The sequence below is a fragment of the Coenobita brevimanus genome, chromosome 57 (genome assembly GCF_032717465.1).
Source record: "Coenobita brevimanus isolate Jiangsu-jjx chromosome 57, ASM3271746v2, whole genome shotgun sequence".
NCBI lineage: Eukaryota > Metazoa > Arthropoda > Malacostraca > Decapoda > Coenobitidae > Coenobita > Coenobita brevimanus.
In genome coordinates, this window is record NC_137010.1 from 9,445,353 (window position 1) to 9,466,162 (window position 20,810).

At 40.5% G+C, this 20,810-nt stretch overlaps 1 protein-coding gene across 1 annotated transcript in view; it reads left to right on the top strand.

Annotated features, from left to right (window-relative positions):
• LOC145402274 (sec1 family domain-containing protein 2-like) overlaps nt 1–20,810 on the top strand; it is a 44,847-nt gene that overhangs the window by 8,465 nt on the left and 15,572 nt on the right. The window contains exons 3-10 of the mRNA XM_080274402.1: nt 91–324; nt 799–976; nt 5,969–6,150; nt 7,118–7,293; nt 8,288–8,414; nt 9,549–9,689; nt 17,987–18,112; nt 19,485–19,677. Of these exons, the coding sequence (XP_080130528.1) occupies nt 91–324; nt 799–976; nt 5,969–6,150; nt 7,118–7,293; nt 8,288–8,414; nt 9,549–9,689; nt 17,987–18,112; nt 19,485–19,677 (1,357 nt within the window). The remainder of the gene's footprint in view (nt 1–90; nt 325–798; nt 977–5,968; nt 6,151–7,117; nt 7,294–8,287; nt 8,415–9,548; nt 9,690–17,986; nt 18,113–19,484; nt 19,678–20,810) is intronic.

Sequence of the window (20,810 nt, forward strand, 5' to 3'; positions counted from 1 at the left end):
CAAGAATAAAATGAAAAGACATCTCTAGCCTTGGTGGGTTAAAGTCCTGAGCTGAGGCCCTTACTGTGCTAAGGCATCATATGTCAGCAGAGTGGGAACTCTGGGGATGTGAAGGCAGTGTTCCTAGTGAGTGACCCTGTGAGAGACACCACCGCCACCATACTCCACGACATCATCAAGGCATCTAAGTTTGAATACTGTGTTGTCATCAGTTCAGCTCACCCTAACGTCCACACATACGCCCGCTATGGTGGAAGGGAGGCAGATGAGGGAGGACTTATTGCTGAACTGGAGCGAGATGTGTTGACATGGATGGGCAGTATGGTACAGTATGGACTTACTTCTTACTTTTGATACGTGAATCGAGAATACAGTATATAAATTATTAGCAATATTTCCATAATCAACACAGCATCATAATCTTCAACATCTTCATCCTATTTACTATTAGCCAGTGAAGGGGATAGGATTCAGAGATGTAAAAATAAAGATGCAACAGTAGGAAAATTGTCAGCAGAAAAATAAAGAGGAGAGTTAGTAAAATTATCAGTTTTCTGTCTCAGCCATTAGTTAACCCCACATTTCCAAGATTTGTGTGAACAGTAGAGCTTTTTGTTCACACTCACTTAATTATTGACACGAGATTATATTGAGAATACTGTATAGAACTGTCTTAATATACTGTATACTGTAACTTATGATTGCCTTGGCACCATACTGTATATCACAAACTCTGCAAAGTTTTTCGGTGTTACAAACTTTACAGCATATTACAGTATTTGTGTTCTCTGCCGGCAGAACTACACAGTTGAATTCTTCCACTTCCCGTTGGTGATTGTCCCATACTCCGAGACTTTATTCTTCATGCCACCCTTCTCAAAGTTGTACCCACTCCTGCCTTCAGATGTGCCAAGGCTGTCAGAGCTTCAGCAGGTGGCAAGTAAAGGCGAGAAAGTGAAGCCATTTGAGAGCTTAGGTGAGCTTAATTATGAAGGGGAGGTTTTTGGAGTGGAGAGTTGTTGTTGCCCCAGGTTCATCTAGACTTGAACCTGATGGACGGCATGCTCAAGTTGCCCATGTTGTGAAATTCATTATCCACCATATGGGGAATAGGGAGGAGATGAAGGATATTTAAAGAATCAGGTAGCTCCGACACCCACCTGCATTGGAGCCACTATTAGAAAACATGCCCCTCCGACACCTGAGTGAGGAATAGCCACATGAGAAAAGGAAGATTTTTAGAATAAGGATTACATGAAGAAAGAGAGGTATATTTAGTGAGGAATATATGCATAGGATGTTTTGGTATGGTGAGTAGTGATGAGAGGTGGCATAGTCTTGGTCCTGTATTCTCCTCAGCTTAGGAGGCCTTCTAACACCCTTTACCAGTTTGTTTCCATAATTATAGCATGTTGACATTCTCTTTTATATTATGTTTGAAATCTGTTATATTATGTTTGAAGTCTGTATCAGAGAATACAGTCATAATATTCAAGATATATAACTAAAAAATAGGTACAGTAATCCCTCGATTATCCGGACATCCATTATCCAAATGGTCCATTACCCAGACGCTGTGATCTGGCTATTAAACCATGATACATACATTTTTCTATTTTATCCGGACAAAATGCTTGTGTCCAGGTGGAAATTATGGCCGCGTGAACATTAGCCTGGTGGCGCCGCACTGTCTGGCTTGGTAGTTCACTCAGCGTCCACTAGAGACCCCCCCTCGTTTTTTCCCAGTTCCCGCCTGGTGACTGTGTAGTGAACAGCTCCTCTTGGACAGTAGTTATGGCGGCACATGTAGTGGCTTTTGTGGTTGTTCCCTACCTGCATCAGGCCTTGCTATTCCTTGCCTGCCACTTGACCACACAGGATGTACTGTGCAGTGCAACAGCTTCACCAGCCACAGTGCAACAGTCAGAATCAAGGAGCTAGCAGGTTCTTCAGCATTACACCCTACAATGAACGGTGATTGTTGACTTTGATTTTATTGTAGCATACTGTACTGTACCATGGTTTTATTCAGTTTTACCATGATTTTATTCCATTTTACCATCATATTTTGTGCGTCCACTGCATTTTAATTGTGTAGTCTGTTTTTTTTTTCATGTTTTTGTCATGTCACTGCAGGGTATGTCCATGCAGTGGTTATTGCTTGTATGCGGTTGATGGGTCTGCTTGACCATGGTAATTGCTTGGCTGTGGTTTATAGGTCTGCTTGACCAGACAGTGTTAAACAACAGGAACAAGTGCTGTACGATGTATGTACTGTAGTGGCCGTTTACAGTGGCTTTCAGAGTTAGGTTATGTATGAAGCAGGTTTGGAAAAAACCTGGGTTTGGGGGGGTTTATTTATTTTTATTTTTTTTCTTATGCCTCATATTTATATGTAAATCAGTTAAAATAAGCAATTAAAAAGTAATTTAGAGTGAAACTAAAGGTTTTAATTGTTATCTAAAGAACAGACACTTGTTTAAGACATGTTGTTTTTGTTACAAGGTGGTCCAGTTGGACAAAGCCTCTGTTAACTTGTGCTGTACAGGAAATAGATGGGTGAGGTAGGCTTGACTACTCCTGACTCAGTACTCAGTGTCTCAGTCTCTGTTTCTCCTTGGTAGTGAGAGGACGACAGCAACAAAGTGCCTGCTGGTAGCAGCAGAAAAAAGGCAACTGAATGGGATGAAGTGGATATTTTAGAAAATGATAAACAGAAAGCAGCCTGCAAATACTGCAACCAGATAATAAGATCTTAATGGGTTTTAAAATTTGAATGTACTGCATATGTATGTAGACCTCATTTATCAGTATGATGTAAACCTACATTTTTGTATGTAAAATTTAACTATATTAACCCCTAGGGTACACAATTCTCCAGCCTCGATTGCCCCCCAGGACGCAAAAACAGGCCTATTTTTCGCCTTTCTCAAAGGTTAAAAGTTTTATGCCCAATTTATAGAGCTTGAATTTACACACCAGAAAATGCAAACCCCACCCTCCTAGACCCGATAGTTACTGAGCTATGGCCCATCAAAGTTTATAATAGTTACCCATCATGGTCCCTGTGAGAAAGAAAATACGCCGCTCGCACCTGTTTTCTTCACAAAAAACACGTATAAAAATCACCAAAATCAATTTTTTTGGTGTGTATTGATGTTATAAACCACTGTAATGTGTTTAGAAAAAAATAAAATGGTGACAGACCCCCCCAATAAATAATTATGATAACCAGTAAAAATTATCCTCCCCTCTTCATACCTCCAATCCTATCCCTCCCCTTCCCTTCCCTCCCCTCCTCTTTCCTCCCCTCCCCTTGCCTAACTTCCCCTCCCCTCCCCGCCGAGCTGTTAAATTTAGCTAGGGAAAATGATCATGAACACCCCAATAAAAATATGATCAATAGTAAAAATTATCCTCCCCTCCTCTCCCCTCTCCATTCCTCCACTCCCCTCCCTCCCCTTCCCTTCCCACCCCTCCTTTTTCCTCCCTTCCCTTCCCTCCCCTCCTCTCGCCTAATCTCCCCTCCTCCCTTTCCCCTCCCTCCTCCCCTCCCCTCCGAGCTGTCAAATCTAGCTAGTTTTCTTTTCGTTTCGTTTCGTTTTTGAAGGCTCCAACATGTTTTTCATGCATCGGCATAAAATAAAATTTCTTTTTCGAGTGGGTTTCGAATAAAGACAGCTAAAATAATTGTGGCGTGCATATCTGAATGAAAAGACACGAATAAATTACAGGTAATGATTCCATAACTCGCACCATAAAGTGTAAAAAATACGCAATATTCGAGGCTGGGGAGGTAAAGATGCTGCGTGCTAGGGAGTGGGGGTGAGGGTAGGGGTTGGGGTAGAGGGTTTGGGGTGGTGGTGGAAGGTGGTAAGGCCACGAGAGGGAGTATGGGGATGGAGGGATGGGAGGATACCACCCCAAGACACAAGGGAAAGGCCCCAGTGGAGTGCAGGGACATGGAGAGAGATTAGGGGGGAAATACCCTCCCCCAGTCATAGGGGGATCCACATAGGGGGGGGGGATGCATGAGGAGGGTGTGGGAGTGGTGGTGGTGGTGGTGGTAAGAGCAGTGGGAGGTAGGGTAGCAACAAGGTAATGGGGTAGAGGGACGTGGCAAGAGGGAGGTGGGGGTACACTCCCCACTGCCTGAGTACGGGGGTGGGTCCCCCCTCCGGTGTGTCCAACACTTAGTTCTGATTGGTTAGAAGCCATCTACGTCACAACTGGGGTGGAGCCAGCTGCCGCCAGTTTTTTGTGGATGTTGTACGATCGGTGTTGCTCATCCACTTAAGAAATTGCGCAAAAAGCCCGATTGATGAGATTAGCACTTAAGGGGTTAAATAAAAAAAAATAAAATGATTTTTTTTTTTTTTTGCCAACTTTGGTGTGAAGGGGGGTCAGGGGAGAACTCCATTATCCGGATGGATCCACTTTCTGGACATGCCTTTGGCTGTATTGTGTCAGATATATAATTGAGAGTTTACCGTACTTGGAATCCTTCTAAGCTGATGTGAATATAACCTCTGGAAGCATTTTTGTTTTTGCCACCCTGAATGAGCATGAGGATCATAGATCTGGTAGTAAAAGTAGACTTTTTTTTGTGTTTTGGTATCTTATGGTGATGAATGGGTACTACCGGTAAGTGTTTGAGAAAGAGTTATGATTAAAAGTGTTTTGGGCTATTAAAGCTGTTTACTGTTATAAGGAATATTTTGAAGGGATTTATAATATGGGTAAAGTTTCATTACCGTAATAGAGTTCAAGATTTCTTCTGGCTTTGCTGTTACAAGGAATGTGCTGAGGGAGAATTTATTGAGATTTACAAAAGTAGGCTTGGAATAGTGTGTTGGTTTACAGCACAGTTTAATGGCTTGGAATGTGGTGTCAGTGAGTGTGAATTTTTTTTAAACATATGAGTGAATGTTTAGAAACAAAAAACAATAAACTTTCAATTATCTGGTGTAATTCAGCCAAGCCCTATGCAGAATAACTTGAGATGCCAGATATTGCATAGTACCTCCCATTGGCTCAGTATTTGATATTGAGCTGGATATTGTGTTATTGTCCATCTCAGCCCTCTATCCTAAAATCTTTCCCATGAGTAAGAGATGAAAATTAAGCATAAAATACAATAAAGTAATGATACAATACAGTAATACAATGCTGGTTGGCTACCGTTACCAGCCAGTTGATACACCTCGATGCTGGATATTGCATAGCACTGCCGATTATGTCCCGTTTCAGTGCTGGATGTTGCTTTAATAGAGCTGAGCCAGCAGTGCCAGATATTGCTTTGGACCGGATATTGCGACAACTGATAAATGAGAGTTTACTGTGATGTTTAATGGTGGACAGACTCTAAACACAGTAGCTGTAACCAGTTCATATTTTATTATCAGCAGTACTGAATAAGCACTAAGTATGTAACAGTATGCAGTGATGTACTGTAGTGCCTGTAAATAGGAAAAGTTTGGAGGCATACATGTTGTGATAAGTTAGGCTAAGAAATTGATTTAATGCTATGATGAGTTGCTGTGAAGGCCTTATATGTTTAAGCTAGCCAAAAGACACATTAATAGATACTGTAGACAGATCATCATCATTATCATCATTCAGACCCTGATATCCCACCAAAGAGAGGTAAGTAGATGAATGCATTAATATGTATGTCATGTTGTAAGCAGTACCTGATAAAAACTTTCATTCCTGGCAGGATCTGAGTTTTCTCTTCATGTGTAAAAGGTGCTAATACTGCCTGTAGATATAATGTGTGTGTACTGTTTTGCTGTTTTGAAACTATAATCTGGACTTTATATTATACAGTTTTTGTATGTTGGTACTGTTCACAAAACGGTAGACAGTGTACTGTGCAATAAGTAAAGTAAAAAAATTTTGCTGTTTGGGCAAGCACTTCTTTTAAAGGAATACATTCCCCGGCTGTAATGATATCTTATGCTTCCAGGTGAGGTAGAGTTTCCACATTTGCCTTACGAGATGAGAGTGTTGGTGCGTCAGTTTGTCTCATGCATACACAGCCTCCTGCAGGCCATGAATGCACGGGAGGAAATATACACAGTTGGTCACACAGCACGCATTGTGGGCACAGACCTGGACACCTTCATTCCAGCCAGGCAGAGACGGAAAGTGAGTCTTGTTAAAGACTTGTTAAGTGGGGTGGAGTTCCACTGAAGTAATGATTGTCATTTTAGATAATTAGCACATACTCTGCCTTCTGTATATGTGTGTTGTTTTGGTATATTTCAGTCTATTTATATGCGTGTGAGAGGAAGGGATAGCTAGCTGTCAGTATTAGTTGTATGTTCCAACTAGTCTACTGAAGTTATCCAGTCCTCATTTCATTTGACTTTATGTCTCATAGTAACTGTATAGTAACAGAGATAGAATGGTCTTTTGCAGGTGTGGTTTATCTGTCACCCATTGTTGTTGTTGTCATAGCTTCAGGTTCATAAGGATGTGAATCTGGCAAACTGAAGGCTGAAGTTGCCCATCTTCTGCAATCTGCCATCCTGCTTTTGAGGACCGGGGAGGGAGCGGTGCCATTATAAGCAAGCTGTTTGTATGAATATCCAGCTAATGCTTGAAATCAACAGTCATCCAGATAGTTAATATTGTTCTTTCTTTTAGTCCAGTGATGTTGTAAATTTTATTCCAGTAGCCTGCAGATGATTCTCTTTAACTTAGGAGGGGTCATTGGAACTGGAAGGGTTAATAGTGCTTACATTAACCCTTTTGCTACTTGAGAGACTTTCAGAGTTTAATAAAATTGTCTTGAAATCAACAGTTATTCAGATAGTTATTGTCGTTTCTTCTTTTAATCCAGTGATGTTGCAGATTTTGTTTCAGTAGCCTGCAGATGATTCTCTTTAACTTAGGAGGGGCTGTTGGATCTGGAAGGGTTAATAATGCTTACATTAACCCTTTTGCTACTTGAGAGGCTTTCAGAGTTTGATAAAATTGTCCGGTGGTGATCTGATTAAAATTAAAAGCATCATTATTGTGAATGGGTTAACAATAGGTTCATGAGTAAGAGAAGCTTCGGAAGTTATCCCATCCTTTTTCACTTATGGTATGTCATGTCATTCACCTGCAGACAGCCACCAACAAGGTATCACTGGTGCTGGTGGATGGGACGCTGGACTTGTGTGAGGGCAGCAGTCATGGTGGAGGTGGCACACTGATGGGCAGGATACTGGACCTGCTGCCCAGACTCCCTGCGCATCAAATCGACTCCGCTGTCAACATGTCCCCCCTCTGCTCTCTCCACCCGTGAGTCCTCTGCAGGTCACTGCATGAACTAGTTTATGTAATGATCCTTTTTTTACCTTCGTTAGTATCAGATTAACCATTTCAGTACATTCATGAGTAAGGTAACTTTCAATACCATCATGGTTATTATTCAATTTTGCCATCACCTTGTGATTGTGGCATGCAGTAGTGTGTGGTGTGGCAGTGTGGGGTGTAGTTGTGTGTGGTGTGGCAGAGTGGGGTGTGGTAGTAGGTTGTGTGGCAGTGTATTGTGTGGTAGTGGATTGTGTAACAGTGTCTGGTTTGGTAGTGGATTATATCACAATGTACACAGTGTGTGGTGTGGTAGTGGATTGTGTTGCTTTGTGTGGTGTGGTATTGTGAGGTGTTACAGTGTGATGTATAATGAGGTGTTGCAATGTGCATTGTGGTAGTGCCTTCTGCACAGTGACTTTTCTAACATCCTGTTATTTTAAAACTCACCCGATGTTCCACTTTGTGTAAGTGAATACTTAAGATTTCAACAGATTTTATAAGTATTTTTGGCTCTTATAGTGATTCATTGTTTAATTCCATCAGTGTGAACTTTGCTGTATATGAAATGCAGTGTTTGTTTTTGTTGGTGGCATAAGATGATGATTGTGATTTGTAAATGTGCAGACTTATACTTTTGGATTTTATTGCTGGCAGATCAGTGAGATATTGGGAGAGTTTGAATTATATATAAGACTGTGTATAATTTAAGGTTATATATCACTAATCTCACAATTGGTGTTACTGTATTAATATACAGTACTTTTCTCTGACCCTCAATCAGTTTAATTTTGAATTGCACTTTACTTCATTAAATAATTTCAAATTACAGTTTCTATTGCAGTTATGTAAATGACGAGACAAAACACTTGGATAGAATTGGTTTTGAGGAGCTAGAAAGAGCAACAGGAAAATGCACTAGTGTATACAGTAACATTTTGTTAGGCTTTCATGAGTCATTAGAAGTGTATGGTTTCACCAGGTCAAGTGAGTGGAGCCTGATGCCGGGCTGTCTGGCTCTGCAAGGGGAGGAAGAAAGGGCAGATAAAGTACTGCGTGCAATGGTCACTGCCTCGACAAAAGAAACTCTTGCACTGATCAACAAATATGTGAGTTAACATTTGTTTTGTTCATCATTGTTGTCTTCAGTATCATTATCATCATTGTTCTCTATATCATTATCATCATTACTTTTCATCATTGTGGTTATTTTCAATTTTAATCATCATCAGCATCATCTTCACTTCATCCAGACCTTCTTTCCCACCCCAACGTGGAGTGAAGTAGGGTCCAAAGAGGAACAGAAAACCTGATGGAATGAGATACTGTCCAAAGTTCATTATTACTTTTTGTCATCATACATATCATCATCATCATCACCATCATCATCATCGCCATCATAGTTTTTGACACCTTGCTTCCTCTTTGGAACTCACTGAGAGAGAATGACCGTGATGAAATGGCATTTTTTTTTTTTTTTTTTTTTTTTTTTTTTTACTGGTGTACTCAAACTTTTCTGTTCTTTTATGCCTTACCACACACTAATTTTCTCTCACAACATTACCTATAACCCAGTATTTACCGATATTTTACATTATATTTCATCAGCAGATATGGTAATAAAAGAAATGCATACTTACAATCTTTATTCTCAGTCATAGTTTTTAAGTATCGGTATGTATGTTAATTTACTGAGATTGGTTGAATTGAAACAGGTAATTTAAGTAAAGTTAATTTATGCATTTCTTTCTGTGGCATTGTATGCTTCCATTTCCTGTATAATTATTATGTGACATCACACATTTTACTCCTTTCCATTCATCCACTTTGCTTCCATTTAGCATGATGTCACACATTGCCATTACATCATACTTTGTTTCTGTAAACATAATCACTACTTTCCACACTCGTGTGTTCTTCATTCATATCTCTCACATCTATTCCACACAGCTATACAGGCCTGCCTATTTTTTCTGGGTCATGGTCAGGCACAAGACACAGTTGTAAGGTTTTCATGGTTGATTGCCTGGGGAATTAAAGAAGTTGGTAGATCCCTAATTTACACCATCCCCTCCCTTTTTGCCTACTAAGCACACAGGAAATATGGGAATCATTATTTTTTCTCCCATACAGCAAAGGATATGCTGTACAAATGAAAATAAAAGTAGATAGTGCCATTAAAACCTGGAAATCGTGTGTGTGATCATCAGACATCAGCCATAACTGAAGCTTTGCTATGTCAGATGTTGGAGGCCTCGTGTCAGAACGACTTGAGTGAGGATTGTGAGGGTAAGGGAAGGATAACGCTGGAGAGTCTCAAACAAAATATCCAGCAGTTTGCATCAGACATCGAGGCCTTCACAGAGAATGCGGCTTTATTACAGGTGAATTTATATACAGTATTTACTTGTGGTAGGTGGTGGCGACCATCATCCAGTCACTTGATGTAGTGCTGCCTACTTCCTTAGCTTTTATCATCCTTTTTCTGTGCCTGCCCTCCTTTCTTCCTATTTCTCCTATCTTTCCTGTCACTTCTTATTCCTTTTCTTTCCTTTACAGGTGGCTTTACATTGAGTGACAAGCCAAATGGTTTCCTGTAAGCCAAGAAACCATTTACAACACTGGGTGGTAACCATATAACCAAACCATACGTGCTCCCTACGTGTCAACAAGTGGGTTGGTGGAGGGTTGGTGCCCCTCCCTGTAAAACAACTAACTCATTGTCAAATGGCCACCCTTTGCAGGAATGTGGTGTCTGGCAATGGATGGATGGATTTTATTTATGGTAATTTCTGTGTACTGGATACTGTATTTATTATACTATAAAAGGAATCATGTTTCTTTCAGTTCCTGTTTAAATTGGATGTACAGTGGTTTCTCGAATTTCGACAGTTTAGAATTCAATTAATCAAATTTCGATGCATTTTTGAAGTGGTCTGCCTACCTAACGTTTCGATGCAAAGTTGCGCATTTCGATGCTCTCAGGGCCAGACGTCAACCAAAACAAGCAAAGATAATATTTTTGACGCAAACCAGAATGCTAGAAATGAAGGAAAATTATAAGAAAAAGTATGAGACTAACCTAATATCGTATGTGACTTGTGCTCTCAGGGCCAGACTCTAACCAAAACAAGCAAAGGTAATACTTTTGATGTGAACCAAAATGCTAGATGTGAAGGAAAATTATAAGAAAAATATGAGCCTAACATAATATTGTATGTGACATATGTCAAGAAGAGAATGAAAATCAACATCATTTATTCATATGTGGAGCACACGATGACAAGGTTCCGAGACAATTCACCGTCAAGTCAGTTCGCCGTCAGATAATTCCCCATCAAAACATGGATGATTTCCCATCAGGACAATTCGCACCATGGACTATTCCCCGTTATTCTATAAATATACTTACAGTATTATTAACTAATCAGTACTTTAATTACTTGAAGATATAACAAGAGAAATTAAAGGAAAAGAATTAATAATAGAAATACTAAAGCAAAATTAATTACAGGTGGTAGCAAATACAGTAGTCAGAATACTGAAATGAAGAGAAGTACAGTAATTATGAATATAAGGAGCAACATAGAAATGAACAATAGAGACAGAAAAAAAAATAAAGTCATGTTGTTTAAGGACAAGAGCTCCCGGATGGGAGTAGGCACCAACAACAGCAAGCCATGGGCAAGGTGATGTTCTGTTGTCAGCGGCTGTTCTGTTGTCGGCGGCCATCTTGCGACTGTCCTGCCAGCAGCCAGCCCTCTACAGCCAAGTGCCGCACTTTCAGCCTGTACCTTCCACGTGGACATGCATTTCACTGCAGTTTAGTTGTATGTATTTTCTTTGTATTTTCGTCGCAACTTACCTGTTTCAAGATGGCAAGCAAGAGTGGTTCCTTGGGTAGCAGTGGTAATGGACAAGAGCAGCCTGGCACCTCTAAATCTCCGCAGCCAAAGGAGAAATGGCAATACAGGAAAGGGCAGAAATACACCAAGTATACACTTGCTGACATTATGGTAATACAATGCAGAACTACAGTTACTTAACCACAATTTTAGTTCATAAAGTTTACAGGGGGTGTGGGCAAAAAATCGTGATTTTATGTAGTTAGATTCAGAGGCCCCAGACCCAAACTATTTTTTCCCATAAGAAGTTCAGTTTAAGTTTCGATTGTTTGAATTTCGCGGTGATTTTTAGGTACCCATGTCCATCGAAATTCAAGAAACCACTGTATGTTTAAAGTAGGACTCGCGTACGTTTGCGGCTGTGGTGTGGCCCTCACCTGTGTACAATGGTGCCACGTTTCCCCAACTTGCGATGTGAAACGGAAGCTATTTATGTACAAGGCATCACAAATTCGATAAATTCAGATGAATAAAACTTACACTTGTGTATTTTGATGGATGAATCAACAGTAATCTTATTACGCATAAAATATATATACAGTAACACAGAAACATGGCATACATATTGTACAGTGTTGCTAAAAGAAATTGTAGTCACTTTTAATGGTTTTTAGCATAGTTTTAGGGTGGGTAATAATATCACAGTTATGGATATAAGATAATGAGCCTGAAAAAAGAAGAAATATGCCAATATCCAAAGTAAAAGAAATAATTCATGTAATTCTTGTGAGTGGCAACACTTACACACCCAGTCTGGCCTAAGATAAAGTACCGTAGACCCAACCATAGCTTGTACAGGTGTTGCTAGGGAAAAATGCTCACATTTACTGGCTTTTACCATAATTTTAAGGGCGAGGAATAATCACATTTATAATCATAAGCTAATATGTAGGACAAAATAGTAGGCATATGCCAATACCGAAGTAAAAAAAAAAAAAAACATTATTCACTCGCGAGCGGCAACACTTCCACACCCATTCGGTGGCCTTGACAGCATAGCTTCCTGGCGGTGACCTCGTGTCACTTCCTGTATGTCCTCTGCACAGACAGCATGGCAGCTCAATCAGCCCATTCCTCGCCTCTACACAGCCAGGCTAAAGAAATTGTCTTCAATGTAAGGCAGTATTTTCAGGAGGAGAAGGAGAAGGGAGTAGTTCTTCATGGCCTATCAAAGGTCGTCTCTCGTACTGCTGCAGCAACAAAGATTAGCGAGAGATCAGTTGAAAAAATCTCTAAAGATGCAAGAGAGAATGAGGAGATTTAATGTCCCAAGTTTAAGTCCCCCAAGAAAAGGAAACCTTTAGCACCAATGACCGATTTCTTTGATAACTTTAATGAAGGCGTGCTACGAAGAACTGTTCTGAGTTTTTATGAGAGGAAGGAAATCCCAACACCTCTTAAAAAAAAGCGCGCCAAGACAAATACCTCAAGGGTGGTGTGGAAATGATGTCAGATTTACAATATATACAATATTATGTAAAAGAAAATATCAAAAATGTCTCTTGCAATAAAAGAGAGAGAGGGAGAGAGAGAGAGAGAGAGAGAGAGAGGCAGGAGAGGGGCATGCATTGAATGCATTGTCAGCATCACTAAATATAACAAAACCAAATTAACAAATGAAAGCACAATTATAAATAACTTATAAAAGAATCAAAAGTACTCAGGGTGGCTCACATTACCTGCCAGGAGAGAGAGAGAGAGAGAGAGATAACGGTATAGAAAACGTGGCAACACTGTACACAGGTGCGGGCCACACCACAGCCGCAAACGTACGCGAGTCCTACTATAGTTGCATTTTTCTAGAATGTGTGATAAAATTTTTCTGTTTCAGGAAATTGACACATGGAAGTGTTATATGTATACGTATACAGTACATCCCCCTAGTATGCGAGATCCTAGTACACGAAACCCCTAGTGCATGATGACCTGTTTTTAGTATTTTCCTAACCAGAGTAGACGAGTCACACCCACACAATGTGAGGTGGCTGGAAGAAACTGCCCAAAACTGGTGTTTTCCAATGTGAACCCTGAGAGCGACACTTGCCGCTACACTGCGCGAGGCAAACTTCGAACAACAGACCCTGACAGCAGAACAGCAGGGAGCGGAAGTGATAGAGAGTGATTTGCCAGTGCCTAGGATTAGTCAAGTCCTGTGTGCCGTGAATAGGCTCAAGGAGGAATTTGAGAGCATGAAACTGTGCCAGCAACAAATGGAAGAGGTTCTGAGTTCACTAGACAGAACCTTCTGCTACTACACAGAGAAGCACCATCAAGAAATTAACAGGAGGAAACAAACCCTCATCACCTGTTACATTCAGCGGCCACCACAAATTCAGGAACCCAAGGAAGTAGTTCCTTCTTCTGCAGAGCCAATTCCTGGGGAGGAACTAGAGGATTAGGTGATGTCATTGGTGTCATCAATAGACTTTGAAGGATTCATGGAGGAAGTGAGTGAGGTGGCTCGTGAAAGTGTTGGTGAGGCGGGTGGTGCGGCTGGCAGTGCATTGGGTGGTGCAGCAGGTGGTGCAGGGGGTGCACAGTAAGTGCCTCACCCTGCCTTGGAACCCCTTCTTACGTCCATCAAGCCTGTTGTCTTCTTTGATTAAGGTGAGCAGCCATATTCTTGTTACCTTTCAGCTGACGAGCAGTTGACTGTACTTTATAAGAGTCATGTGCACTCTCAGCTTGAATATTGCTCACCCTTGTGGAATGGATGTGGAGAGGTTGCATTAAAACAACTAGACAAAATTCAGAACAAAGCTGTTAGAATTATTAACAACCCTGCCATTACAAATAAACTACCTCCCCTACAAGTAAGAAGGAATGTTGCCTCCCTTGCATTGTTTTACAGATATTTTTATGGCAAATGCTCAGACGAAGTTGCGTCCATGGTGCCACCTCTCCATGCCCTCCCTCGTGCTACACGGGCATCTGGTAGCACTCATGACTGGAAAGTCACTCAGCCATATTGCAGAACTTCTGCCTATCAGAATTCTTTCATTCCCTGAACTGCATCTCTCTGGAACTCGCTTCCCCAGAGTTGTTTCCCTCCAAATTTCAACCCACAGCTGTTTAAGTCTAACTGTTACAGATATTTTATGAACAGAGGACACCAGGAATCTGGTGTATGGATTTTTTTTTTTAGTTCATTTGTTTTTCCTTCCTCTGTTCTGTTATTAAAAAAAAAAAATCTTAAGTACTGTACTGTATATGTCTTAGATATTTTCCCTCAAACAGGTCAAAAAGGTCACTGATAGAGGGGGGTGCCGCCCATATGTTAATTTTCCCATTAGTTTATTTAATCTTAGTATGTGAAATCCTAGTATGCGAGCACCTCTGCCGCCCATATAGGTGCGTACTAGGGGGATGTACTGTATGTGTTTTGCATGTTTGACTGCTGTTTTTTTTTTTTTTTTTTTTTTTTTTTTTTTCTACAAGTCTAGTTCGCTTAGGGTTATTGAAATTTTTCAGTCATGTTATGCCATGCAAGCTCCTCTGCCGCCCATATAGGTGCGTACTAAGGGAATGTACTGTATATGGTTTGCATGTTCGACTGCTGTTTTTTTTATGTTTTCTGTCTGTATGAGTCTAGTTCGCTTAAGGTTATTGGAATTTTTCAGTTATATTATGCCACCTTGGGTAGCGGGTTGGTCACTTTGTCTATAGCCAGGTGCCATAATCCTGTAAGGGGTGGCCATTTGTCATTGAGCTAGTTGTTTTATGGGGAAGGGCACTAACCCTCTGCCAACATACTTGTTGACACATAGGGAGCACATATGGGTTGGTTATATGGTTACCACCCAGCATTGTAAATGGTTACCTGGCTTACAAGAAACCATTAGGCCTGTCACTCAATGTAAAGCCACCTGAAAAGGAAAGAAGAGTAATAAGAAGTAACAGGAAGGATGGGAGAAATAGAAAGAGAGATGGGCAGACACAGAAAAAGAATGTTAGAGGTGAAGGAAGAGGTAGGCAGCACGACTTCAAGTGAGTGATGGTCACCACCCACATGCTCTTGAATGTACTGGTCCCCAATGTTTAGGGGATCAAGACTAGGCCTAGTCTTGATCCCCTAAACATTGGGATTTCAGAAGAGTACAAAAGAAAGCAAACAGTAACAGTCCTAATGGCCCCATGTGGGGCTATTTGTTACAAGGAAGACTATGACAGTGGCATCCAAATCTGTGAGCTAAAGATAAGGGTAGCTAAACAAGAAGGGTCCCCTGGCCACCAAACCCACCAGCAGAAACTGGCAGGAAAAAGTAAGGAGGACCACCTTGTAGCACAGAAAAACTATCATTGAAATTTTATAGGAAAGATTGAAAAGAAAAAAAGAAAACTCTGTATCCTATACTAACTTAATGTGTAAGGGATTGGATGCTATTGTTTTACCTTGCTTTACCTGTACTGCCTGCCCTTTTCTTTGTTGTCTCAATATACTGGTTTATATGTTCTAATCTCCATATCCTATTGCGTCCTCTAGGGTTGCCATGACAAAATGATCACTATGCACTGTAACCTCCTGACTTATGTAAAACCCTTCATTCCTGTCCCAATTAGTTCTCCTTCAGCCACTCTTCACACACTTCAGCAATATCCTGACTCATCTGCAGTTCCTCATTATTATCCCTATCTGTTTTCTTCCATATACTTTTCAGCATTTTCCTGACCTAAATACCTTAATTAGTTCCATTTCAGTCTGCTTTTCTTTCTTCTTTAAATGCTCTACTAAGTGGATAGCCTTCATGTTCATTCTATCTTCCTTCATACATCATCATTTCTTAGCCATACTGTGACTCATCTTTAGTCCTTTAGTCTATCCTAGTGCACTCTCCTGCTGTCCTTTACTCCTTTTCTAATTCACATTCCTGTCCATCATTCCTTTCCAATCTACACTTCTGTTGTCCATCATTCCTTTCTAATCCTCACTCCTGCTGTCCTTCATTCCTCTTTACTTCATGCTCCTGCTGTCTTTCATTTCTAGTCCACACTCCTGTCCCTCATTCCTTCATAATCATCTCTCCTGCTAGTGTTCATTTCTTCTTAATCCACACTCCTGCTGTCCTTCATTCCATTTTAGTGTATTCTCCTGCAGTCCTTCATTTCTTTCCAGCTCACAATGTCTTTCATTCCTCTCTAGTCTACAAGTCCTTGTTGTCCTTCATTCTTTCTAGTCTACTCTCCTTCTCTCCTTCATTCCTTTCTGATCCACACTCCTGTTCTTCATCCCTTCTTAGTCACTCTCCTATCTGTCATTCCTTTCTAACCCACACACACCTGCCATCCTTCATCCATTTGTAATCCACAGTCCTGGTATCATTCTTTCCATTTTATTCCATACTCCTGCTTCCCATGATCCATTCCTAATCCACAATCTTTCAGGCCTTCTTTCATTTCTGTTCCAGTTTTTTGCAGTTTTTCATTCCTTTTTACTTTTGCACTTTTGCAGTCTGCAGTCTTTCAATTTGTCTGAGTCTAATATCCTTATCCACCTACCATACCCTTACTGTCTTTGTTTTAATGCTTCATTCCACCACATCTCACCTTCCTGCTTATACTCTTTGACTTCATAATGGTTTATCTGCAGTCCTTCATTCCATCATCTTTTGATACTTCATTTTTTCCTCTTTGACATTTCAGTCCATCATTCCACCCTAGCTTACCTTCCTACATCCCTCCATTCCTTACTTATTTACACTTCTGTAGTCCTGCACTCTGCCTCAGTTCACCTTCATTAACCCTTCATCCCCTCCTAATCTACACTCATGTACTTCTTCATTGCATCCTAGTCCCTTGTCCAACCTTCTTTCCTTCAGCCTTTATCCTCCTTCATTTCATACTAACTGATTCCTTCATCCTTTCCTTGTGTACTCCGTAGTTGATCATTCCATGCTAGTCCTCCCTCCATCAATCCCTTGTTCCTTGTTAAGCCACACTCTTGTAGTCCAACATTTCATCCTCTTTTAATTCTTCATTCCAGTCTAATCCATACTTGTAGTCCTTCATTCCACTCTCCTTCAGCCCTTCATTCCTTTCTGAACCTCACTTATAGCCCTTCATTCAACCATCTTTCGATCCTTCATTGTCCTTCATTTCACCTTCATCAGTCCATCAGTCTTTCATTCCATCCTTATCTGCATTCTTGCATTCTGTCATTCCACCCCATTTCACCCTCCTTCAGTTTTTTCTTCCATCTCAGTCCACTCTCCTTGTCCGTCAACCTTATCCTAACTCTGCTGCAATCGTTCATCCCATCCCAGTCCATTTTCAAGCCGTCTTTCATTAGCTTCAATCTATTGTCCTGCATATTTGCTTCAGTTACAGTTTTTTTCTCTATCCCACTCCACTCTCCTGCATATACTCCTTAATTTACCATGACACAACTAGAGGCCATCATTTTATTCATGTTTATCCTCTTATGATCCCTTCATCCATCTTAATCCATGTATGCAGTCCATCATTCCTCATAATCCAGTCTCCTGTATGTACAGTAAATTACAGAAAAATTGTTCATCCAAGTTACAAAGCTACTTGTAAAACTTATTCGCCAGTTGTCCCAATTTACAGCACCAGTTGAATGAAGATACGCAAGAGTGCTTAGCTGTAGTGTCCATTTATCTGTTCATATCTCGACAGGCAACAACAATCAATCCACCTTCATTTAAATATTCGTCATATTCAGCTGCTGTCATTGTTCCATCCTAATCTACAAATTCCATATCCACCAGCTATACTCAGACTTAATTGAAATTATATGTTGCATTTTCTGTCCCTAGCAAGGGTTAGCAGCAGTGGAGTGCCTGAGTGACTCAAGATACTCCCACCTGGACCAGCTGCTGAGTCTAGAGAAGCAGATTACACAGTCTATTGGTGACCCTGATGAAATACCTCCCTTCACACAGGTAGCTGCCAGGGAGGGATAGGATAAGAAAGGCAAGAGAGAGGAATGAAGGAAGATGAAAGAGAAGGGAGTGATGAAAGGAGAGGGGAAAGAATTAAAATTGGAATGGAAGGGAAGGGAAAATGAATGAAAAAAGTGAAGGGAGGGTATGGAGGAGTTAACCCTCATCACAGTGAGTACAACTTAAAACATTCTAACTGCCACCTAATGAATTAATTTGGCTTAAGAAAATTTTATCAGATAGGTATATGCAAAGCTGTAGAACATGGTGAAATTTTTTTGGCCTGTCTGATGGAGCCAGGATTTGGAGGGCTTGAATGATGAGTGCTTGGAAGCATGGCCTATTGAACTGGCCAAACTTTGGCTGTCTAGATGTTGCTACTTTTCACCCTGCACTAGGGTGGAAAAGGAGGTCTGGATGATGATGATGGTGAAGAAAATCATCTCAGATGTAATTGGTAAAAAATTACCTCTTGTCAACTGTCTTTGCATATTTACAATAAAACTTCATAATATCGTACTACTGGTAATTAGGAGAATGCCCGGAGTGATAAGAAGAAAGCCTGATATAAGGAGCCTTCACAGTATTTACTTTCTGTGGCTAAATCAGACCATGGTTCAAGACTTGTATATGAGGGAAAAGTTGGGTGTAACCATAAAGTACTGATATGCATGCTGATTCATTGCCGGATATAAGAGTACCAGTACAGTAAATATTGCTGAAGGAAATGGGTGTGTTTAGTTAAATGATGTTACCATTAATACAGTTTCATTGCTTAATCTGAAATATATTCTGCTAGGAAATATCTGATACTGTATAGTGAAGTCTGATATAGTCTTTTTTTTTTTTTTTTTTTTTTTTAAGTAGTCATACATTTTTATATAATTTAGCAAGGATTTCTCAAGGTGAAGATTGAAAGGTGAGAAGAAATGGCAGAGGAAGTGTTCAAGAACTTTCTGTATAAAAAAAAAAAATATGATTCTGTTTCATCTGGTGTTTGAAGGAAATAGTAAATTAAGAATAAGATTAGAGAGACTGGGGGGGAAAAAAATAGAAGGGAGGGGAAGAAAAGAAGGTTAAGAGGAAGGTACCGGAGAAGGAATGGAAGAATAGGGAAGACTTATGTAGTTGACTAGCAGTTGAAGCAAAATTGTCTTAAATACAAGTGAAAAAGAGGAAGAAAGATATTATAATCAACAGTAAAACTAAAATTTGAAGCTTACTAATCTTTTGCTTCTCTTTAGATCTCTCATTTCCATGATTACAATTTAGACTCGTGTATTATCTGTGTAGCATATCAGATTGTCTTTATATCTCCGTTGTATCTCCAATGTCATTGTTGATATTTCCTTCAACATAATCGGTCTTTCAGATCCTCCAGTTACTGAAGACTCGAAAGGCACATGGAGTGACACTAGAGGAGATCCTCTCTCTGATGACTTACACAGCATCTCTGGGTGGCCCTGACATACTTACACCAAAGGAAGAGTATGCACTGGTCAACCTTCTCTCTCAAGCTTTGGTGGAGGACAGGCATAATCTCTCAGACACCGTGCTGGAACTGGGTTGGTGGTCTTTGGTTTGCAGTGCACTTTCACAGTGCAGCCAGAGCAAACAGGAGCATCACTCTGGTACCTCCTTCAGAATAATATTTAATAAGGTTTTCATTTACAACTGCTTTATGGTAAATATTACGTCTACACATACACACATCATCTAACCCTGTGTTACCCCATGAGGAACATAGGAGCCCGGAACAAGGCAAGTTGGTCCTGACATTTAAGATGAGAATGACCGGCCTCACTCATCCCTGAGTGGCATTATGTGAACGATAAACTCCATTCACCCCTTCGATATAAACCTGCATAGGCTCAATCTGGTTGGAGCGTGTTAATTACCCACTAAACCACCAGACGCCATAATTTAGTTACATGGTTACTGCCCAGTGTAGTAAATGGTTTCCTGGTGTACAGGAAACCATTTGCCTTGTCACTCAGTGTAAAGTCACCTGCAGACAGAAGGAAGAAAGTAAGAAAGAAAGACGGAAAGAAGGACATAAGAGGAAGCGTGGAAAGAAGGAAGAAAGAGAGGAAAGGGCAGCCACCCTAGAGCAGCACTACATCGAGTGAGTGGATGGTGAGCACCCCCAGTTACCACGAAAATATTACTTCTAAATGATGTTATATGTGGGTTAGGTGAGATTAGTAATTTATAGATTTGCATGAAATAACAGTCTACCTTTGCTGAAGAAAAGTTGTTCAGTGTTTGAAATTATTTGAAGTTCATTATCAACCACTACCAGTATTTTTCATTTTAGCTTTTAAAGTTAATAGCTGATTACTTTTCAGAAGTGGTGATGAATATATGCATAATGCAGTCATTACACATCACTGCACGTCACATACCATGGATTCGGTATTTGATGTTCAGATTTTTATCCATCCATCCATCATCCAATCCTTCTTTGCCCCATCAAGAACATAAGGGCCTGGGGTTAGGCTGCTCAGTCTTGAAATATAAGGCAAGGATGACCAGCCACACTCACTGAGTGGCATTATATGAGCATTAAACCCCAGCCATCTCTTAGATGGAAACCCTTACAGGCGCTATCTGGTTGGGAGCACCTTAACCCCTTCTTTACCGAAAATGTGTTTTGATGTACCCCTGTACATCGCCTGTAAACACCCGTAAGACACCG